The 22,943-nt window shown below is 47.5% G+C and overlaps 2 protein-coding genes across 3 annotated transcripts in view; one reads left to right on the forward strand and one right to left on the reverse strand.

The window, feature by feature from the left end:
• ECE2 (endothelin converting enzyme 2) overlaps positions 1-22,374 on the reverse strand; it is a 62,622-nt gene extending 40,248 nt beyond the window's left edge. Inside the window, exons 1-3 of one of the 2 annotated variants that reach the window (XM_063131869.1) lie at positions 22,243-22,374; positions 9,637-9,723; positions 3,238-3,382 (exon numbers count right to left, since the gene is read on the reverse strand). In XM_063131869.1, the coding sequence (XP_062987939.1) occupies positions 3,238-3,382; positions 9,637-9,723; positions 22,243-22,287 (277 nt within the window). In that variant the 5' untranslated portion in view covers positions 22,288-22,374. The remainder of the gene's footprint in view (positions 1-3,237; positions 3,383-9,636; positions 9,724-22,242) is intronic. The other variant, XM_063131870.1, reaches the window with a different exon arrangement.
• On the forward strand, positions 5,334-6,549 carry LOC134402439 (peroxiredoxin-1-like). Its single transcript, XM_063131879.1, has 2 exons — positions 5,334-5,969; positions 6,297-6,549. Exons 1-2 carry the CDS (start codon positions 5,398-5,400, stop codon positions 6,322-6,324), a joined length of 600 nt encoding a protein of 199 aa, XP_062987949.1. The 5' UTR covers positions 5,334-5,397; the 3' UTR covers positions 6,325-6,549.
• Positions 22,375-22,943: the final 569 nt, after the last annotated feature.

Here is a 22,943-nt window from a genome sequence, read left to right on the forward strand (position 1 = left end):
AGTGCCAACTCTGCCCCCGCATCTATCCAGGCAACACCGTCACAGGACCCAACAACATCAGTCCCACCATCAAGGGCTCTTTCACCTGCATCCTTATATAATTTGTGTTACGTGCCATCCCCGACTTTGTCTGTTGTTAAATGCTTAATAAACACATACACAACACGTGTCTTATTTTTTTTCACCGCTTTTTCCAACTGCACATTATCAGATTTCCAACTGCACATTTTGTGTCCAACTGCAGACTTTTTTAAAAAAAAACCTGCCATCCTCTATTGCAGGGATGCAGGACGTCAGACCCAGGGACCAAATCTTACCTTCTAGGTCAGCCTTCCTCAACCTGGGGTGCTCCAGATGTGTTGGACTGCATCTCCCAGAATGCCCCAGCCAGCTGGCTGGGGCATTCTGGGAGTTGTAGTCCAATACATCTGGAGTGCCCCAGGTTGAGGAAGGCTGTTCTAGGTGCTCCCGGAAGGCCCCTCCCCCTGGCTCCCCCAACCACTGATTTGTTTTTCACACATTTACCCTGCCCTCTTCTAAAAGGTAAAATGCATTTCCCGAGGCTGAGCCCCCGACAGCAAGAGCTTTAAGATAAAACATGCTGGCATTTTTGACCACACCCCTTTTGCCTTTGCTCCGCCCACCAATGGAATGCGGCCCCCGAGAATGGCTCTGAAATTTAATTCGGCCCTTGGGGTGAAAGAGGTTCCGCAACCCTGTTTTATTATCTTCTCCACTTCAGGCGCTAACACCTAAAGTTAGGCCCTACTGGCCCAAACCAAGAGGCACAGAGAAGTGACAGAGGAAGGAATTCGGAGCATCGTTATGGATGGCGGTCTTTGCCTAGAAAGGCCACCATGAAGAGCTGGGCAACTCCCTACACTGACCCGGGGATGCTGCCGGGAAGGGGATCCCCGCGATGACTTCTCCCCTCACATGTCGTAGCATTGTCAGGCTGAGAGCTTCCTCACCCCTGCTCCACGTTGTAAGCAGAGGAAAGTCTACTATGATGATGCACCACCACATGGCAAAGGTTCCGGATAGGGAGAGTTTGCCACGCGTGGCTCAGCACTTAGCCACACCCTACCTGGCTCCAAGCAAAACGGTGGGACAAATGCTGTAATGTGAACCTTGGGGGTGTGGGTGGCAAAGGTGAGGGCCAGCCCTGCCCAAATGACAGCCTGTCCACCTTTGCAGGTATACCCCTAGAATGCACAATGAAAGGAGAGCTTCAAAGTGCACTCTTGGTTAGCACAGGACGCCAACCATTGAGCCTGGAACTAAGCCCTAGCATGTACAACCGAAACAACCACATCTTAGTTCCCAGTTTACTCCTGCCTCCAGATTACTTCTTCTGTTGTCTCCCCCTGTGCTGAATTTTAGATTGTAACCTCTTTGGGGCAGGGACTTGTGCTCTGGTACTCTGTAATGTGACATGAACACTGAAGGCAATCAATGGTGAAGAATAGCCCCGGCCAGTAACAGGCAGCGGGTCCACAACAGATATGCACGAGCTCCCCAACAGGTTAATGCCAAGAGGGATTTCTGGGTGCAGGAAGTTTAAAATCCCTTTACGTTATGTTATTATCCGATAAAGCCCTAAACTACTTGGGACCAGGGTACCTAGCAGACCGCCTTCCCTTATTTACGATCGTCAGAGGAGGCCCTGCTTGTCATTCCGAGACTAAAAGAGTGTCGTCACGAAGAACCTCAATGGCCGGGGCCTTCTCTGTAGCGGCACCCACCCTCTGGAAAACCCACCCTCGTGCGATTCGCAAGGCAGAACATGTAACATCCTTCAAACGCCTCCTGAAAATATATCTTTTTAGACAGGCTTTCCCTAGAATATAACTTATTCTGGTTTTATATGACATTTTTAAATCTTGATTTTGTATATTATAGTTTTAATTGTAAGCTGCCCAGAGAGCCTTGGCCGTTTAATTACATATTAAATACGTAATAAATTAATAAATAATAAATTTACAGGAACAATCTTGCAGCTTTCTCTCTCTTCCTGCCCCTGGCACTTCCCTTACAAGCAGGGGTAGGTTTTCCCCTGGACATGGCAAAGAGCACCTTTTATCAGCTTAGGCTGATATACCAACTGCGCCCTTATCTGGACAGAGATAGCCTAGCTACAGTTATCCAGGCTCTGATAACCTCTCGTTTGGATTACTGCAATGCGTTATACGTGGGGCTGCCTTTGAAAACGGTCCGGAAGCTTCAGCTGGTACAAAACAGGGCAGCACGGTTACTAACAAGGACTAGCCGACGTGACCACATCACGCCAGTCCTTTTCCAGCTTCATTGGCTGCCAGTCCAGGTCCGGGCCCGATTCAAAGTGCTGGTATTAACATTTAAAGCCCTAACGGCTTGGGGCCAGGCTATCTGAAGAAACGCCTCCTCCCGTATGTACCTGCCCGGACCCTAAGGTCATCTTCAGGGGTCCTTTTCCATGAGCCCCTGCCAAAGGAAGTGAGGCAGGTGGCTACCAGGAGGAGGGCCTTCTCTGCTGTGGCACCCCGGCTGTGGAATGAGCTCCCTAAGGATAGGGTGACCATGTGAAAAGGAGGACAGGGTTCCTGTATCTTTAACAGCTGCATAGAAAAGGGAATTTCAGCAGGTGTCATTTGTATATATGGAGAACCTGGTGAAATTCCCTCTTCATCACCACAGTTAAAGCTGCAGGAGCTATACTAGAGTGACCAGATTTAAAAGGGGGCAGGGCACCTGTAACTTTAACTGTTGTGATGAAGAGAAAATTTCACCAGGTTCCTCATATATACAAATGACACCTGCAGAAATTTCCTTTTCAATACAACTGTTAAAGATACAGGAGCCTTGTCCTCCTTTTCATATGGTCACCCTACCTAAGGAGGTTCGCTTGGCACCTACATTATATGCTTTTAGACGCCAGGTGAAGACCTTTTTATTCTCCCAGCATTTTAACAGTCTATGAATACATTTTAACTCGGTGTTTTAAATTTGTAATTTTGCATCGCTGCTGTTTTTATCTGGTTGAGCTTTTATATTGTATTTTATATTATGGTTTTATACTGTTGTTTCATACTCTGAATGTTTTTAATTTTTGTGAACCGCCCAGAGAGCTCCGGCTATTGGGCGGTATAGAAATGTAATAAATAAATAAATAAATAGTTGTTCCAGAGCTGAAGGAGATGGAGGGCGGCGTGCGACCCATGCAAGACATTGAAACCCAGGTGCGCCCGCCGCTCGTACCTTTGCTGTATTGGATGCCCATGGCAATGACCGAACTCAGCAGCAGCAGAGCCACAAAGAGAGAAAGGGCAAAGAGCACCAACTTCAGCTGGGTTCGGGAGCCCAGGCGACTCAGCAGTGGGCCATCCCCTTTCCTGAAGCCCACCTGCAAGGCAAAAACGAAGCCGGGCTATGAAAGAAGAAGGGAAGAAAAGGCAAAGCGAGAGATCGAATTGTCAGAAATATCGGCGGTCTCCATGAGCCGGGAAAGGTTCTACCTTTATTTATCTAAAGCTCTTTTTCCCTGGCTCTTTAGCCAGGGAGTGGTTTACAAAGATCTGCAGAAAGACAGTCCCTGTCCATAGGGTTACAGTTTAGAAGATATGGAAAGGGAAAGGAACCTCTCATGCAAGCACTGAGTCATTGCTGACTCTTGGAGGGACGCCAGCTTTCGCTGACGTTTTCTTGGCAGGCCTTAGAGCGGGGTGGTTTGCCGTTGCCTTCCCCGGCCATTATTCCCTTTCCCCCAGCTACATGGGTACTCATTTTACCGACCTCGGGAGGATGGAAGGCTGAGCCGACCTGAGCCATCTGCCTGAAACCAGCTTCCGCTGGGATCGAACTCAGGCCGTGGGGAGAGTTTCGGCTGCAGAAACTGCTGCTTTACCACTCTGCGCCACACAAGGCTCTAGTATTAGAAGATATGACACACAAGGAAAAAGGCATGGGGAGGGGAGGGAAGAGGGGCGGGGGAGGAAGAAACAAGGCCAGGCACCAATTCTTACAAGTTGCAAGAACTGCTTTGGGCACAGCTGCTTTTTAACCTCTAGGCTTGTTACTGCTGACATGTGCTATGGGCTGCTGTTTTACCCAGGTCCTACCTGTTGGTAGCTGTCACCACCAAAGTGTAGTAGCACATCTGACACCATCACCTTCCTTACTTCCCAGGCATTCATACTGGGCACAACTGGAAGGGGGGGGGGGAAATGTCTACCTCATCCATTTCCTGGAGAGGCCATCACTCAGCCTGCTGGTCTTGGAAGGAATCTATAAATCCTTGCAGCCATCATACCACTCCTGCAAAGGAGGTGACTTCATGACAGCATCCCATCTTAGGACCTTGCTAGACCTACCAGATAATCCGGTGGGGAGTAGGAGCGACGGCACGCTGCAACTAGTGTGCGCCGTCACCCTTTTCTAGACGTAACAAGCGACGGGGTAAGGGGAAGCCCCGTCGCATCCTCCAGTTTTTTTAAGACTTAAAGGGCCATGTGCACGGGAGCGCACCAACGGAAAAGGTAAGTGATTTTTTTAAAAAATAAAGGGTTCCCCGCTCCCCCTGATTCCCCCCACACACGATGTCTGATGCCTCCCCTGCCCGCTCGTCCTCCCCCCGTCCCCGTTCTTCTCCTGTCCCCGTCCGCCATGCCTGTCCCCGTTCTTCTCCCCCACATCTCTCCTGCTGGGTCCGTTCTTTCCCCCGGCCCCCATCTCCCCTCCCCGTGATTCCCCCCCCCGGCCCGATGGGCACAGCGCTCCTATGGAATGCTGTGCCCAGTCCGTGGCTTCTCCCAGCTACTCACGAGTAAGCGAGCAGCCGGGAAAAGCCACAGACCCTGCTAGACCTTCCACAGCCCTGGCCTCAGGCCAGGGCTGCGGAAAAGCCAGGCCATAAGCGGATCCGCTTATCCCGGTTCAAGGGAGGACTTAGCCCGGCCTGACTCCAGAATCCCCTGTAAGTCATCTGGATGCACAGGAGGGAGACCGGGCCTCACACCGGGCTAATTCCTCGTCTAGCAACGGCCTTAGTGGCTGGTGAAAACGAGACTGGGTTTTAGCTCGCATGATGGGGAGAAAACTCAATAGAAGTAACATTCGAACCTTATTTTAACCCCTGACTGCAAACTTTCTTTGTGCAGTTCTGGTCCACTCTCCAGAAAACATCAATTCGGATAGTAAAATGTCCTGAGCTGTAACTCGGCAGTGGGGGTGGGTGGGGAGGGATCCCATCACTAAATGCTCATTAAAAACAAAAACAGCAAAACATTCTGCACATACAGAAGACTAAAACTGGAATCTTGGGTGAAGGGTTCTAGTGTAGCTTTCTCCATGTTCGTGTTCGTTGCTGTTGCTGGCAGGGCTTTTGCAGAACCAGCTAGTTTCGCCTTAGCTTCTTTCAGAATGTCTTCTGGAAAGGCTTACATTGGGAAACCAGCCCCAGACTCACAGGCTACAGTTGTAATGCCTGATGGGCAATTCAAAGATATCAAACTTTCTAACTACAGAGGGAAATACATTGTGTTCTTCTTCTATCCGCTTGACTTCAACTTTGTCTGCCCCACTGAAATCATTTCATTCAGTGACTGGTCTGATGAGTTTAGGAAAATCAACTGCAAAGCGATTGGTGTTTCTGTTAACTCCCACTTCTGTCATCTTGGTTGGATAAACAAACTTAAAAAACAGGGAGGGCTGGGCAGCATGTGGATGCCCTTGGTGTCCGACACAAACCGTGCAATTGCTAAAGAGTATGGAGTACTAAAAGAAGACGAAGGCATTTCTTACAGGGGCCTCTTTATCATTGATGATAAGGGGATCTTGTGTCAGATCACAATAAACGATCTCCCTGTTGGCCGCTCAATTGATGAAACATTCTGGCTAGTTCAGGCTTTTCAGTTTACAGACAAACATGGAGAAGTGTGTCCTGCTGGCTGGCAACCAGGAACCAACACCATCAACCCTGATGTTAAGCTAGGGTGACCCTATGGAAAGGAGGACAGGGCTCCTGTATCTTTAACAGTTGTATTGAAAAGGGAATTTCAGCAGGTGTCGTTTGTACATGTGGAGAACCTGGTGAAATCCCCTCTTCATCACAACAGTTAAATCTGCAAGTGCCCTGCCCTCTTTTAAATCTGGTCACTCTAGTATAGCTCCTGCAGCTTTAACTGCTGTGATGAAGAGGGAATTTCACCAGGTTCTCCATATATACAAACGACACCTCCTGAAATTCCCTTTTCAATACAACTGTTAAAGATACAGGAGCCCTGTCCTCCTTTTCATATGGTCACCCTAGTTAAGCAGAGTAGAGAGTACTTCTCCAAGCAGAAATAAATATCCTGTGTGTCGTGTTTTGAACAAGAAATATATTTCTGTAACCTGTATAAGAGTAAAAGCAGAACTGTATTTGCCATTCTCTTCTATAAAGAGTAACCATTTTGTGAGCCAATTGGTTTACGGCTGCAATTTATAAGCCATTTCTTCTGGAGTGGTCCAGTTGAGTTTAATAAGATGGCTTCGGAGTAAATGGATTGGAACCTATTAGCAGTAGTTATGTGTTGACCAATTCTGTGTTCTGTTGATCTGAATCAAACTAGAGAACTATGGCCATAGCTAGACCTAAGGTTTATCCCTGGATCGTCCAGGGGTCAAACCTGTTCATCTAGGTGACACACAGGGGATCCAGTGCTCAGGCAGGGGTGAACCCTGGATGATCCCAGGATAAACCTTAGGTCTAGCTGTGGCCTATCTCCTTATGCTCATGTGTATAACTTAAGGATCAATGCCAGTAAGTAATTGGCTCGCTGATGCATGTATTACGCATGTTTGTTTTGGTATTTTGTACTGTCATTAAACTTGTGCAGATATTTGTAAACCGCCCAGAGAGCTTCAGCTATGGGGCAGTATATAAATATAATAAATCAAATCAAAATCAAATCAAATAAGCTAGTCTCCTACATGTAGGATTTTTCTTGTCATGGGGAGCATTTGATAATGTCAACACGCTACCTGTCTTACAGACAAAGAATAGTTTTCACATGCTCTGTGCTGGCCAGGTCCCATCGCGCACCTCTGAACACATTGGCTTGGTTCAGATATCACCAATCCAATCCTCCAAACGGGAAAGGGCATGTGAGCCCAAAGCCTGTTCCTAAGCTCCAAACCATGGTATTGAAGAGACTGGTGATGTCTGAAACAGGCAATGGGGATAGCTAAAAGGTAGGGTGACCCTATGAAAAGGAGGACAGGGCTCCTGTATCTTTAACAGTTGTGTGGAAAAGGGAATTTCAGCAGGTGTCATTTGTATGCATGTCGCACCTGGTGAAATTCCCTCTTCATCACAACAGTTAAAGCTGCAGGAGCTATACTGCACTGCAGCTACACTGTGACCAGATTTAAAAGAGGGCAGGACACCTGTAGCTTTAACTGTTGTGATGAAGAAGAAACTTCACCAGGTTCTCCATATATACAAAAGACCCCTGCTGAAATTCCCTTTTCAATACAACTGTTAAAGATACAGGAGCCCTGTCGTCCTTTTCATATGGTCACCCTATAAAAGGTCTCCTTTCCCTTCAAGGACCATGACTTAGGGTGTGAGCGTGCACAGGAGTCATGTGCCCTTACCAGTGAGCTAAATCAGAGTTAGTCAGAAAGTAGTTTAGGATCGCTGGGTGATTTGTAATAGAACAGCAAGGATTTTGGGCTCCCAGCTGTTTAATAATAGCAACAACATGAGCCGATCAAACCAACATGCTGATGAAATTAAGGCCTTAGCTAGACCTACCTGTTAGTCCGCGACAGAAGGGTGAAGATCTCGCGATGGTTTTATCATGAGATCCCCCCTCAGTTTACACGTGGCGAGCGACAACCTCAGATGGAGAGGCATCGCGCCTGCCTTTTTAAATTTTTTTCTTAAAGAGGCAGCAGTGCACAAACACTCGTGTTCAAAAGGTAAGGATTTTTTTAAAAAATAATTTAATTTCTCTGCTCACCCCACCCCCGATGGGTGCAGTGCTCCCACAGAACGCTACGCCCCTTGTGCCAGTCCCGGCGCCTCGCGGCGCCTGGCCATACGTTCTGCGGTCTCAGGATCAGCCCAAGACCGTGGAAAAAATGGGCCTACAGTGGAGGGCGAGATCCTGTAGCAAGGGAGGGATCATCCCTCCCTGATCCCGGGATCCCCTGTGCCCTGTGCACCATGTGCATCACCCGGGATTTCGCCCAGTCTAGAAAGCTTGGGCTAACCAGAAGTGGATTTTTGTGTTGATGACTGTGAGCTTCCTTCAGTTCTAGGACTCAAAAACAAATTCCAAATACTGGGCTCAGAATTCTTTGATTCTAAGTGTATTATTTCTTTTGCACTGGGCTCCAGTTCTGGTTAAAGACAACAACAAAGAAGATCCTGTAAGCCTGAAATCTGCTCACCCTTGCACTCAATGAACGCACCCAAACCCTATAAGAACAATAATGTGGACATGCCTTAGGGGGCTTAGTCCCAGGATCTGTTCCAAATTCTAGAGTTCAGTTCCGGAATATGTAAACAAAAGAATGCATATAAAAATGTAAAAACTGCCTAGGGGAATCATTCCAGACTCCTTTGTTCAGCACCCTGGTTCTAACAATGGCCAGACACGTGACCCTGCGGAATGCACATACTGTGCATGATGGAAATAATGATCCTTTCCTCTATTGCTTGATCTTAGCAACACCTGATGAGAGCTATAGTGCCCTTGTACATGGAGGTTCTACTTAGCTATTCCTGCATTCTTACTCTATATCTTTCTTTCTTTTCTTTTTATTGGTAAGTTTAAAGAAAATACTCTCCCTTCCTTAATTACACCCATATTTAAATGGGAATAACAATTTGGAACATCTTGAACCCATCTCACTATAAGTGGTGTGACTGTTTCTGGTTCTCAATGAAATTCAGTTTGTAAATATTCAAGATTTTTTTTCCTCTATGATTTTTTTTTTTACTGTTGCCTTTTAAAAAATTGTTTTACATTCTTTAAAAAAAACCAGATCTGAAGATACTCGTACCTTAAATGGAGTTTTATACCTCTCCTTTGATTTTTAATTATTTCATACATAAGCCCCATATTATGAAAAATAAAATCTTTGTAGATGAGAGTATTAAATTTGCCCCACAAAACAAATCTCCCTAGATTCCCGTAAGGATTAAAGTCATAATCATATATCACTGGTACTATCGGTGACTTTGGAGGGCAACCAAGGATTTTGGGCAAATCTGTTTTCCATGTCCTTTATGAAAGCTTTTTAGAACTAGCTTCCTTTCCTGCTGAAATCAGGCTTTTTCCTTCTCTCTCTCTTTCTCCATTCCGACTCAGAAAGTAGATTCAGCACAGTAATTACGCAGACAGCCAAGACAGTGCCATTATTATTAATTTAATATAATAATTGTGTTGTCAAGCACCAGCCGGAGCAATTCCTCTGGGGAGACTCAGGCAGTCCAAAGAGCAAGTCCCAGGCACATCACACAGATTGTTCATGCAAAACCTGTCCCTGGAAGGCCAAATTCAGCCTATGCTATGTTTTTAACCAGTGTTTTGTGTATTTTACGCTTGTTTTTGTTCGCCGCCTCGATCCAATTGGAAAGGCGGCTAAGAAATAAATTATTATTATTACCTCCACGCCGTCGGGAGATGTGCTTCCATCTCCAACAGTATCTGGAGCTTCATCATCTTGGAACATTGCTCGTTTATACTCAGCCATCTGAAGAAAGAAAGCAAAATGCAAGAGAAAACACAAATAGCAGAAGGATAAACAAGTCAGACTCTTGGGCCCACAAACAGCACCCACCACATCTAGGACCCATCTACACCAACAACACAAAACTACTTTAAAATCATATTAATACTCTAAATCTTCTCCGAAGGAACCTTGGGAACTATAGTTTTATTAGGAGGTTCTCCCTCAAGGGTCACGGCCGGGGAAGGCAACGGCAAACCACCCCGCTCTAAGGCCTGCCAAGAAAACGTCAGGGAAAGCTGGCGTCCCTCCAAGAGTCAGTAATGACTCAGTGCTTGCACGAGAGGTTCCTTTCCTTTCCTCTCCCTCAAGGGAACTCTGAAGTACATAGAATTGAATTCATTTTTGGCTCAGTGGCTTTTGAATTCAGAGCATAAGGCTTTTTGCGCTGAAAACCGTTCTTTCGCATTTGGCAAACAAGCTTTCTTTCGTATACTGGATTCTAATTTGATTTCTTTTGAAGAACAGCTGGACGCAGCTTGAAATGCACTAGGCCTTTCGGTATCGTTGTCCACGCGGAATGTGCTTTTGTGCTCGGCTATTTTGTTTTGAGATCTTTTGCCCATTTGCAGGAATGTAAAGTTTGTAAGATCTTAAACATTTCCCCAAATTTAAGAAATTGTCAAAGAAACAGAAAGTATAGATGTGTGTATGTGGGAAGAATCAAGAAAACACAGAAGGAAAGGTGAGTTTACACTAGAAATGCTGGGTTGCCACATTTTATCCTGACTGAGGTTATGCACTTTTAGCAGGCAGACATTGCACAGAAGCTGCCTTTCCTGGCACAGAAATTTATTTATTTATTTATTACATTTATATACCGCCCCGTAGCCGAAGCTCTCTGGGCGGTTTACAACAGTTAAAAATGGTAAACATTAAAAAGTATACAAAATTTAAAAAAACATTAGAAACATAAAAACAACAGTATAAAAACAACAGTATCCATTTTAAAAACAACAATTCTGGGGTCCATTAAAAACAAACTTAACATTGTTAAACGCTGTTAAAATGGTAAAATGCCTGGGAGAAGAGAAAAGTCTTGACCTGACGCCTGAAAGATAACAATGTTGGCACCAGGCGAGCCCCATCGGGGAGATCATTCCACAGTCGGGGAGCCACCACTGAGAAGGCCCTCTCCCTTGTTGCCATCCTCCAAGCTTCTCTCGGAGTAGGCACTCGGAGGAGGACCTTAGATGTTGAGTGCAGTGTACGGGTAGGTTCATGTTGGGAGAGTCGTTCCATCAGGTATTGTGGTCTCAAGCCATGTAGGGCTTTATAGGTTAAAACCAGCACCTTGAATTGGGCTCGGAAATGTATAGGCAGCCAATGCAAGCAGGCCAGAATCGGTGTTATATGCTCAAACCTCCCTGTTCCAGCTATCAATCTGGCCGCCGCATTTTGCACAAGCTGCAGCTTCCGAACCATCTTCAAAGGTTGCCCCATGTAGAGGGCATTGCAGAAATCTAATTTGGAGGTTACCAGAGTATGGACAACTGAAGCTAGGTTATCCCTGTCCAGATAGGGGTGTAGCTGGGCCACCAACCGGAGTTGATAGAAGGCACTCCGTGCCACTGAGGCCACCTGAGCCTCAAGTGACAGAGATGGTTCTAGGAGAACCCCCAAGCTACGAACCTGCTCCTTCAGGGGGAGTGCAACCCCATCCAGAACTGGTTGAACACCCCCCCCCATCCGATCAGAAGAACCACCCACCAGCAGCATCTCAGTCTTGTCTGGATTAAGTTTCAGTTTATTAGCCCTCATCCAGTCCATTGTCGCAGCCAGGCACCGGTTCAGCACATCCACAGCTACACCTGATGAAGATGAAAAGGAGAAGTAGAGCTGCGTGTCGTCAGCGTACTGATGACAACGCACTCCAAAACTCCGGATGACCACAGCAGTGAAGAAAGATGCAGTCAGTGGTTGAATTTCTGCATTCTATGCAGCTATTTTGTGAACCGCCCAGAGAGCTCCGGCTATTGGGCGGTATAGAAATGTAATAAATAAATAAATAAATAAATATTAAAGGTTCTGTTTAGAGTGGCAATTCTATGGGAGAAATCATTTTCTCACTGCTTCCCCACCCAAACACCTCTTTAGATTCGCACATGGACTTTTAAAATTAAGTCCAATCCTTCCCAGTGACTGATTGACCTTAAAATGTTCAAGAAAAGATATTCACGTTTGGTAGCAAGAGCCATCAAATTCTACATTCAAAGGAAATAATCGAAATCAACCCTTTTCTGTCTAGGCTTCCTCATATGGCATTCTCACAATAGGCTGCTGCTAATTTGGTCTATCAATTTGGATAAATGGCATTTGAAATGGCGTGGCTCCTCTTCTGCGGCTAGGGTTGCCAACTTTTGAATCCGCTCCCGAAGATGCACATTTAACTCCCTAACACGAAGAGCTTTCCCTGCTGATTTGTGCAACTCAAGCTACTTCTAAAGGAATAAGGGCAGACCAGGTGATTTGTTTCTTTGTCCTTTGGCAACCCTATTCACTTCCACGGTGTCTGATTTTTGCAACTTCTTGAATTTCTTCCTCCTCAGCTGTTAAAAGATGCTGATTTCTTGTCTCTGCAGCTGACATCCCTCCCTGCCCAGGGAGGTGAAGGCCTCAGCCTGGCCAGAAGGGTTATTTTATTTATTCTGCTCAGAGTGTTGATCACGTCCACTTCCCATCCAATGCTCTGAACAGTTCTAGTGTAGGTACAATCTCCGCAGCTTGGCAAAAAGGAGGCGTCTGTCCCCGAGAGCTAAGAGGCCTTTCATCCTTCGCAAGTTGCCATGGCTCTCTCGTTCGCTGTTTCGTCATCAGTATTCCTGACGAGTGTCACATTTGCTTCTCAGCGGCTTGTCCTGCGTTTCTTGGCAACCTGGGGCTCCATCCCCTAGCAATGCCTCTGCAGCCGCCACCTCCTCCTGTCTTTGCACCTTTCCACTTTCATCCAGCGCTAGAGCTTTCCACAGAAAATGTGGCCATGTCAAAGCAGTGGACGTCACCTGACAAAGGCCTTAGCTAGACCTAGGGTTTATCCTGGGATCGTCCCGGGGTCATCCCTGCCTGCTCCTGGGATATCCTGTGTGTCATTTACATGAACAGGGATGACCCTGGGACGATAAACCTTAGGTCTAGCTAAGGCCAAAGACAAAGACTGGCCCTTGGTATAAATGGTTTGAGAGAAAAAGCACCTCAAAATACATATCAGAGAGCGCAGGTATTGCAGTCACAATACGGAGGCCGTTTGCACCTGCTTAACACACACCAAGCCAATTTCCTCCATGAAGAAAGTTGTGAACCGCCCAGAGAACCAGCATTTTAAAAGTCTATAAATAAATTTTAACTTGGTGTTTTAAATTTGTAATTTTGCATTGCTGCTGTTTTGATCTGGTTGAGCTTTTTATATTGTATTTTATATTATGGTTTTATACTGTTGTTTTATACTTTGAATGTTTTAATTTTTGTGAACCACCCAGAGAGCTCCGGCTATTGGGCGGTATAGAAATGTAATTAATAAATAAATAAATAATTGAGTGTGATATAAATATTGTAAATGAAATGGAAATAAATCAATACATGTATAGGTACGAGGCAAATGGGACAGCAAGTGAGGATGGGACTCAAAGGTGGGATTGAACAGGCCTTAGCTGAAGGGAACAATTTTATTGTGGTTTTAATTTTTGTGAACCGCCCAGAGAGCTTCGGCTATTGGGCAGTATAAAAATGTAATAAGTAAATAAATAAATAAATAAATAAGGTAGGCCTGACTCACTGGTAGTGAACCTACAGTAAAATGACTGGAAGTAGGCCCAGCTTGATCCTGAAAGGTTTATATGCAGCTTCTAGCTTTTTAGAAGGCAATGTTGTAAGACCCAATCACAGCCTGAGATACTGGGGAATATGTGCAAAATTGACTAATACTGATAAGCAAAGAGAGAATTAGGAGCTCCAGATGGTTTTTCCCACCTTTTTTTTAATCCTCACAACAACCCTGTGAGGTAGATTGGGCAGAGAGTCTGTGACTGGCCCAAAGTCACCCAGAGAGCTTCGGCTATTGGACAGTATAAAAATGTAATAAATAAAATAAAATAAAAATAAGAATCTAGATCTCCGGGCTCCCAGTCCAATGCTCTAGCCACTACACCACACTGGCTCTGAAAGCCAACCCTCCTGTTCAGCCCTTCCTGGTTCCCAAGCCTTCATCTGCCATAGCCCCACAGATTTCCAGTTTTCTCTCCGGGGACAACATGAGGGCTAGGAAAATCGGATGGGTGAAAGCAAGAAAACAACAAGGTATCTCAAGGTATCAGATGACAAGTTCTCAGAAAACAGGCACAGCTGTACAACCAAGGACTGAAGAGCAGCCTCACGCAGCACCACAACAGGAACTCTCAAGAGGGAGTCTGCTGCTCTCCTGCAGTGATGACAGAAGTTCAGAAGACCAGGGTGAAAATACGTGTGTGCGTGTGCGCGCGTGCACAAGGGGTGAACATTATCTGGTCTCTGCACAGGACTCAAGTAAGAGATGCATCTAACTATACATGGGACAGACAGAGAATGAAAACAGGGAATATGGAGGGGATCCGTTAATCCTGACAAGGAGATCAAAGAGTAGCGAAGAAATCCTGTCCCAGCAATCCCCATCCAGCCTGACTAAACATGCATAGGATTGCACCCTTAGTCAAAATTCTTCGGGGAAAGGAAGAGCTACATTTTTCAAGGAGCCTTGGAGGAGGAGGAGGCAACAACCAAGAACTCCTTATTGTTGGCTAAGCTCTCCCCTGTGGTCAAGCATGCAGGGTGGCTGCTCCCTAAAAGGATTTTAAGGCCACAGCGTGGCCAGAGATGGAGGACAATGACATGCGGTTCCCTAATGCTCAGAAAGGGCATGGACATATGCCACTAATACAAAGACTGTTGTCTAGGGTGACCATATGAAAAGGAGGACAGGGCTCCTGTATCTTTAACAGTTGCATAGAAAAGGGAATTTCAGCAGGTGTCATTTATATATATGGAGAACCTGGTGAAATTCCCTCTTCATCACCACAGTTAAAGCTGCAGGAGCTATACTAGAGTGACCAGATTTAAAAGAGGGCAGGGCACCTGCAACTTTAACTGTTGTGATGAAGAGGAAATTTCCCCAGGTTCCCCATGTATACAAATGACACCTGCTGAAATTCCCTTTTCAATACAACTGTTAAAGACACAGGAGCCCTGTCCTCCTTTTCATATGGTCTCCCTACTGTTGTCTTCCTTCTGTTCTATGCCAACTCAGGAACCTGTGGGTTTTGCCCAAGGCAAGAGACAGATCTGAGTTGCAGCTGGCCTTTATGTTTTCAGAAAGAGCAATCAACCATTGCTCCCCTGTCCAGAATGCATTGCTGGGTGTAATCTGATACCGGCAACACCAACCACTGACTAATTCATCAGGATTTATTTATTTATTTCGTTTCATTTCTATACCGCCCAACAGCCGGAGCTCTCTGGGATCTCCATTTTGAGTCTGGATCGAAGCTGAAGACCTCAAGGCTGCAACATCTGGCCACATTTTCTGCCCCTTCTTTTTCTTCCCCCATCCCCTGCTTTTTGTACCACCTAGCCTGATTAAGGGTTCTGGAGAACTCAAAACTTGCACAGAGGCAGCTGGACAAGCATCTGTCAGGGATGCTTTAGGGTGGATTCCTGCATTGAGCAGGGGGTTGGACTAGATGGCCTTGTAGGCCCCTTCCATTCTGCTATCCTATGATTCTATGACATTTTGGTTAGCCCTAATAAAAGTATTGCCTAATGGTGGATAGAGTTGGGGGTTCCCATGAACCAGCATGGCTATATATATATTTGTTTTTTAGTAGCTAACTACTATAGCCATTCCCAAAAAGCATGTTGGAAAAGAACCGCTTTTCTGTGCCATAAGAAATAAATAGCCAATTAAAAGTCCCCATGACCCCAATGTAATATCTCACGAGGATGTTTGTGGTATCTCTTCATGATCCACTGTTCTGACTTTGCATCCTTCCCATCAGCCTCTGCAGATTCTGTTCTATCTCCGGCAGCAGGTTTGATGGCAGCATTCGATCATCCAGATACAGAGACACAATGAGATCGCTTGCCCTGAGAGGAGGGCTGCCACTGTCTTTCTGGGTGAGTTGCTGTTCTGAGCTAGCCTTCTTCCAAATCAGGAGACATGCCGCAAATTGGGCAGGCTCCTGTGAAGAAAGTTGGTTCTTACTTATGCCACACTTTAAAAGTTAACCTTATCAAATGTAAGAGTGAAGTATGACTCCAAAGTGTGCCTCCCCTTGCTGAAATTTGTATATCTACCAAGCAGCTCCATACAACTGATGATGGAGAGCACTCATGCTCTATCCCCATGTGCCCAGGAGAGGTTCATATGTCCCATGTCCCAACTGCAAGAACCACTGGATGGTAAGACGGCTTCAGGTCTGCTCATTGCAGAGGTGAAATCCTTTCCATTAAACTCAAATGTCTGCAGTGTACACACGCCAGATGATCCAAACGGTTAAGCCAGCACAGGAGGCCTTTTGCTGTATCATTTAACACAAAGTTTCATTGATTCTGTCTGGTCATCACATCTAAGCGTTGTTGCTCTTTCAGGCTACAGTGGGTTTGTACCAACGATTCTGTGTTACAGAATCATAGAATAGCAGAGTTGGAAGGGGCCTACAAGGCCATCGAGTCCAACCCCCTGCTCAATGCAGGAATCCACCCTAAAGCATCCCCGACAGATGCTTGTCCAGCTGCCTCTTGAAGGCCTCTAGTGTGGGAGAGCCCACAACCTCCCTAGGTAACTGATTCCATTGTTGCACTGCTCTAACAGTCAGGAAGTTTCCTGATGTCCAGCCGGAATCTGGCTTCTTGTAACTGGAGCCCGTTAGTCCATATCCTGCACTCTGGGAGGATCGAGAAGAGATCCTGGCCCTCCTCTGTGTGTCCTGGAGGAGTTGTTTGGGGTGAACAGGAGGACTGCCTCAGGCTTAGAGATCAGCCACTGCACAAGCGTTGCCAGTCCATCGACGGGTATCATTAGGTTTCAGAGTTAACATCCTACTGAGATGACTATAACTGCCCAAATGTGCAAAGCTCTGAATTTTCAAGCTTATCACAACCTCAGATTGCTGGAAAACATAAAGTATGAGTTGCTTTCCTCCCCCCTAATCATGACCTTTCCATTCAATTCCTTTTTCTTTTTTTTCCCTTAACAAAAAGAGATTACATTTTCACTCTTGCTTCCGCGGCACTGAGATGGCGAGGCGCCAAGGCCCAAGAAGGTGTCACCTTCACCTCCTACTGTGCACAGGGCTTTCTGCAAATAAACAAGCTCCTTGCTGAATCAGGAGACACGCTCCGTTTTGTGATGAACAAACTTTTGGCAGGAAGAGGAAAACAGAATCGCAGAGGAAAGTTCCTGGGAACCGTTGACATCGGCGCATATGCTTTACCAACATGTTGGCAGGGGATACCCACCCACTCTACCAGCTTGAGGGATGCCCATCTCCTGAAAAAAATAACATTATCCACTTCCACCCTTGTCCCCCACCCGTTCTCTTCTCTTTTCCGGTAGTTTGGAATTCCTTGGCTCCTTCTTTTCCTTGCCCATAAAGGATCAATGAAAAGTAAACTATTTGTTTTCCTAATTTGTTCTCCACCCTTACTTCAGCTTTCACATTTTGCCCACTGTATTCCCCCAACAGAACTGTCATTTTCAGCAGTGGCTTTTCAAACTGCATCTTTTCAGGGGAGCCCTGGGTTTCCTTCAAAGTTTATCCGGAGTTCCTCCATGAGAAGGTTGGTAATGACAGACAAACTTCCCCCGAAATTCAGCTGCTCTCTTTTACCTCCCATTCTTCCCTTGCAATGTGCAGCTGCAGGACAGTGTTGTCGGATATAATGTTGAGTTCACGCATAGCAGAGGGCAACAGTGAGGCTCGGTGCGGCCTGGCCAGTACCCCATGTGAGCTGACTGTACACCCATGCTTCAGAATCCGTGGCTGGTTGGCCCCTGTGTGAACAGAGTGCTGGACTAGACGGACCATTGGCCTGATCCAGCAGGGCTTTTATTTTCTTAATCATCTAGAATGAACACGTGCTTTTCTCAGCACACACATCAATGTGGAAAGAATTCCCTGAAGGTAAAAAGTTCGAAAGCTACAGCTTTAGAGTAGAAGTGTTGAATCTCAGCCCCATGGGCCAAATCCAGCTCAGCCAAGTTCCCAATTCAGCCCTCCAGGGTTTTCAGAGCCCCAAGTCTAGGGTGACCATATGAAAAGGAGGACAGGGCTCCTGTATCTTTAACAGTTGCATAGAAAAGAGGACTTCAGCAGGTGTCATTTGTATATATGTGGAACCTGGTGAAATTCCCTCTTCATCATCACAACAGTTAAAGCTGCAGGAGCTATACTAGAGTGACCAGATTTTAAAGAGGGCAGGGTATAGAATCATAGAATCATAGAATAGCAGAGTTGGAAGGGGCCTACAAGGCCATCGAGTCCAACCCCCTGCTCAATGCAGGAATCCACCCTAAAGCATCCCTGACAGATGCTTGTCCAGCTGCCTCTTGAAGGCCTCTAGTGTGGGAGAGCCAACAACCTCCCTAGGTAGCTGATTCCATTGTCGCACTGCTCTAACAGTCAGGAAGTTTTTCCTGATGTCCAGCCGGAATCTGGCTTCCTTTAACTTGAGCCCGTTATTCCGTGTCCTGCACTCTGGGAGGATCGAGAAGAGATCCTGGCCCTCCTCTGTGTGACAACCTTTTAAGTATTTGAAGACTGCTATCATGTCTCCCCTCCATCTTCTCTTCTCCAGGCTAAACATGCCCAGTTCTTTCAGTCTCTCTTCATAGGGCTTTGTTTCTAGACCTCTGATCATCCTGGTTGCCCTCTTCTGAACACGCTCCAGCTTGTCTGCGTCCTTCTTGAATTGTGGAGGCCAGAACTGGACGCAATACTCTAGATGAGGAAGCTTGAACTGTTGTGATGAAGAAAGAACTTCACCAGGTTCCCCATATAGACAAATGACACCTGCTGAAATTCCCTTTTCAATACAACTGTTAATGATACAGGAGCCCAGTCCTCCTTTTCATATACCTTACCCAACTCCACCTCTTTTCCCGACCACCAATTCTTTGGTAGCTTTCCAGATTTTGCACACTCCCCCACCTCCTTGTTCTTAATGACTGTCTCAGTTAAAGCTTAGTAATTGGCAGTAAGAGCTTGTGACCCTGTTCAGATGATGACACGCTAAACCACAGTGGTTAAGCATTTTGAGTGAAACATTATGGCTTAGCGCGTGGGGTGAACCATTTTTTAGCGTGTTGCGTGAGCCATTCCTGAGCATGGTGGCTACATAACCACAGTTTAAACACCCTCACTAACCATTTGCTGCAAAAGGGTTAGCGGTCTAACCATGCCTTAGCGTATCGTCTCATCAGGCCCTATGCTACAATATGCTGGTATTTTGACTCCACCCTCTTTCCCCTTTGGCCCCTCCCACCATTGAAACGTGCCCCCCCCCCCCCCGGAAATTCTTTGAAATGGAATTCGGCATTTGGGCTGGAAGAGGTTCAACACTCCTGCTTTAGGGACTCAGCGCCATTGATTTCTATAGGCCCAAACACCTTAAAGCAGCCTTCCTCAACCTGGGGCACTCCAGATGTGTTGGACTGCATCTCCCAGAATGCCCCAGCTGGCTGGGGCATTCTGGGAGTTGTAGTCCAACACATCTGGAGCACCCCAGGTTGAGGAAGGCTGCCTTAAAGCTTTCTCTACATTGGGTCAACCAGCCCACATAATTATTCCATATTGGAGAGACAGACATCCCAAAAGCCAAGCCTCTGGCCGCACAGGGACAGTCTCTCAAATGTCCTTTCCTGTTTAAAATTAGGAGCACTCCCAATCTCTGCTCTTGCTCTCCAAGGAGCACAGCACCTCTGGGTACTCCACAGAGAAGCCTGGGGGAAAGGAGCTCGGATCATTTGCAAGTTTTCCCACGGGGTGGATGCTCAGCACTGGTATAGAGGAAATCTTCAAAGGAGACTGCAGAACATTCCAGCTAACTAAACATGGAAAGAAGTCTTCATGCCCACATGCACTCATGGGGCAACACCCAGATTACCCCTGCGGGAAAGGGAAGCGCAAGGGATCGTAGAGGGAAGTCCCCACCCCTCTCCCTGGGTTCTTTTCAGCTACACCCCCCACAACACAGTGTGGTGTAGTGGTTAGAGTGTTGGACTGGGACAGGGGAGACCCGGGTTCAAGTCCCCACTGAGCTGTGAAGCTGACTTCGGGCCCGTCACTGACTCTCAGCCTAACCTACCTCACAGGGTTGCTGTGAGGATAAAATGGAGAGGAGAATCATGTACAATGCCATGGGCTCCTTGGAGGAAAAGATGGGATATAAATGTAACAAATAAATAAATAAACACATCTTGGTGTTTTTTTCTTTTCTTGGTCTGAACATCGGGAGAAGCCACGTCTCAAATTCTGCCCATCCAGGATCCGAGGGAGCTGATGCTACAACCACTGCTAACAGTCAGACCATGCTATCATTCTCAGGTCTTCTCAACAGGTATGCAGGGGGAGGGATTCAGGTGGATCTCGATGTCTGGGTGAATGCTTCTGGTAGAAGAGTAGCACCCAACTTCTCGGCTTGGATCCCTAGGGAGGTGGTGCATGTGTGTGGGTGTCAAAGAGAGTACGGCAAGGTAGAAGCATGCCACAGGATTTGTGGGAAACCAAAAATGGATTGAGGGCTCCCTTTACCTATGCAGGTCATAACGGTCAACCTGAGACGTACCTTCAGTACTTGCAAGAGGACAGAAGATGCTCCCTGCACATCCTTAGGTTGCCCTTCAGTGAGCTAGTGAATGAGACCCATGCTGTGCAGAAAGAAGGGTTCTGCAACCCTCTCCCTAGCTTGTTCCCCAAATTCAATTCTTCGATTGGATTTAACATAATGGTGGGGGGAGGCAGGACCAGAATAGCCCGCCATGGACTCTGAGATTGGCTGGACCCCTGGGAAAGGTCTTAGGAAGAGTTTCAGCACCGTATTTCAGCACTTCACAGGAACGCAGTTCAGTTGACACTGCACACGCAAGACCACACCCTTGAGAGGCTCTGCTCTTTGTTCTGAAATAACCAACACCTCCTGCCCCCCATACACCCCATCACCAATGCTCTAGATTAGATTCTACTATCGGTTATGATCAAAAACCCCGCCCATTTATCACGCTTACACTGCAGGGTGGTTACAGAGTCTTGTCGGATAACGAATTGGTGCTAAGTGATTTTGAAGAAAACCCAGCACCTCCCAGGCCAGGCTCCTGATCCCCTATCCTCTGACTCTTGCTTCCCTGTAACCCATCAGACGTTTAGCGCTGAAGCTTCAAGACACCCATGGGCTCTCTGGGCACAGTGCCTTTGGAAAATCACAAGAGTCCTTAACCACACGACCACTGCTTTTTCCTCCTGATGCCCACAAAGTCCTGGCCTGCAAGCCACCACAAAGGAGCAAGTTTCTAGGGTTAGGGGCCTAATCTCAGGCCTAGGGGCAATTTGTGCTTGGGAGGAAGCGGGAAGATATACGTGCACCTGGGATTAACATTTTGGAAGGAGGAACAAGGCGTTTGAGGTTTGGGCCATGGAATCAGTGTTGGCTAGAGATGGGGACGCCTGTTGGAAGTGCATCCCATGATGCTGGCTGGTGTGTGTGTGTGTGTGAGAGAGAGATCCAATCCAATATATAGAAGCAATAGTAGCAGCTAAGGGTGACTTTTCCCCAAAGGGTAAGGCTCCAATCCTACGCACATAATTACTTGCGAGTAAATCCCACTGAACTGCTTAGAGACTTGCCTTCAACTAAGCATGGTAGGTTGCATAGACAGGATGGGGCCGTAAACACGCCACTCCTTAAAGCCGTATTCCCCAACTGGTGCCCTCCAGATGTTTGGGATGAGAATTCCCAGCATTCCAGACCATTGGCCACGCTAGCCAGGGCTGATGGGAGCTGAAGTCCAAAATATCTGGAGGGCACCAGGTTGGGGAAGGCTGCCTTAAAGAGCTCTTTCAATAAAAATAAATTTTAAAAAAACCCACCAGCACCACCCCAGACTGAAAGAGGGGTGTGTGTGTGTGTGTGTGTGTACGCGCACCGCTATATGAGCAATTCTAATTATGCTTTCTGCCCTAAAAAGGGGGAGAGGGGCACAATGGAGGGTCCTGGAAAAAGAAAGTTGGGGGCGATTCGTTTCCCCTTACCCAACCCCCACCAGCTCCCTGGTGTAGCGCTTATTGGCTTCTTTGGATCGGGAGAGCGCAGGTGGCAAAGGGGCGATTACGCGCGGGGTCGCCTGCCTGCCTGCCCCGCCCGGCCATCGGCGCTCCTCGAAAACAAATCCACCCACTCCGCAGCCCCAGCCGGGAGGCCCTTTTGCTTCTTTCCCCGAAAGCAGCCGCCGTCGCTACTCACGTTGTTGCCGAGATCCTGAAGGGCTACGTTCATGCTGGCGATCATGGGGGGAGAGGAACCGGGCGCTGCCTCCTCCTAGCTCAGTACCCAGCCGGGGGCGAGCCGGGCGGCGGCGGCGGCGGGAGCAGCAGCAGCAGCAGCAGCAACGGCGGCGGATTCCGCCGCCGCGTGGGCCATGCTGAGCCGCTCCACCAGGGGGGCCGCGAGCCGGCAGCCCGCCTCTGCCCAGCGCGCCACGAGGGGAGAGAGCGCCTGGGAAGGTCCCCGTCGCCGCGGCGCGGCGCGCACGGAGAGGGGCGATGACGAGCCGGTCTCCCGGACCGCAAAGCTAGCGCGCGCAGTGCCGCGCAACAGCGCAGCGCGGGAGGGCCCTGCAGTGGCGCCGGCGGCGAAGGTCATCGAGCGCGGACTCGGCCGCCCACCGGGCGGCCTGGGTGGCTCCAGCGCGCACCCTCATCTCTCCCGCCCCAACACTTGGCGCACCCGCCTGCCTCCCAGAATTCTTTTTCCCTGCCAGGGACGGAGAGATCGGAGCGCAGCTTTCCTTGAAAAACACCCCCCACTCCTAAGTTGTTAGTCCTCATGGGCTCTGAGCAAAACCCACACCCGCTTCAGCCCCTGAACGTGTGGACGTTCTGGGATGGAGTCATGGTTCTAAAGGTGCCCTGGCAGAAGGCACAAAGGTGGGCAGGTAGACCGCT

Source organism: Elgaria multicarinata, chromosome 8 (assembly GCF_023053635.1).
Source record: "Elgaria multicarinata webbii isolate HBS135686 ecotype San Diego chromosome 8, rElgMul1.1.pri, whole genome shotgun sequence".
Lineage (NCBI taxonomy): Eukaryota > Metazoa > Chordata > Lepidosauria > Squamata > Anguidae > Elgaria > Elgaria multicarinata.

Coding starts and splice junctions, on each gene's coding strand:
- LOC134402439 (XM_063131879.1), top strand. CDS start 5,398: ATGTCTTCTGGAAAGGCTTACATTGGGAAACCAGCCCCAGACTCACAG. Junction 5,970..6,296: donor AACCCTGATGTTAAGCTAGG/GTGACCCTATGG, acceptor AGTTAAGCAGAG/TAGAGAGTACTTCTCCAAGC.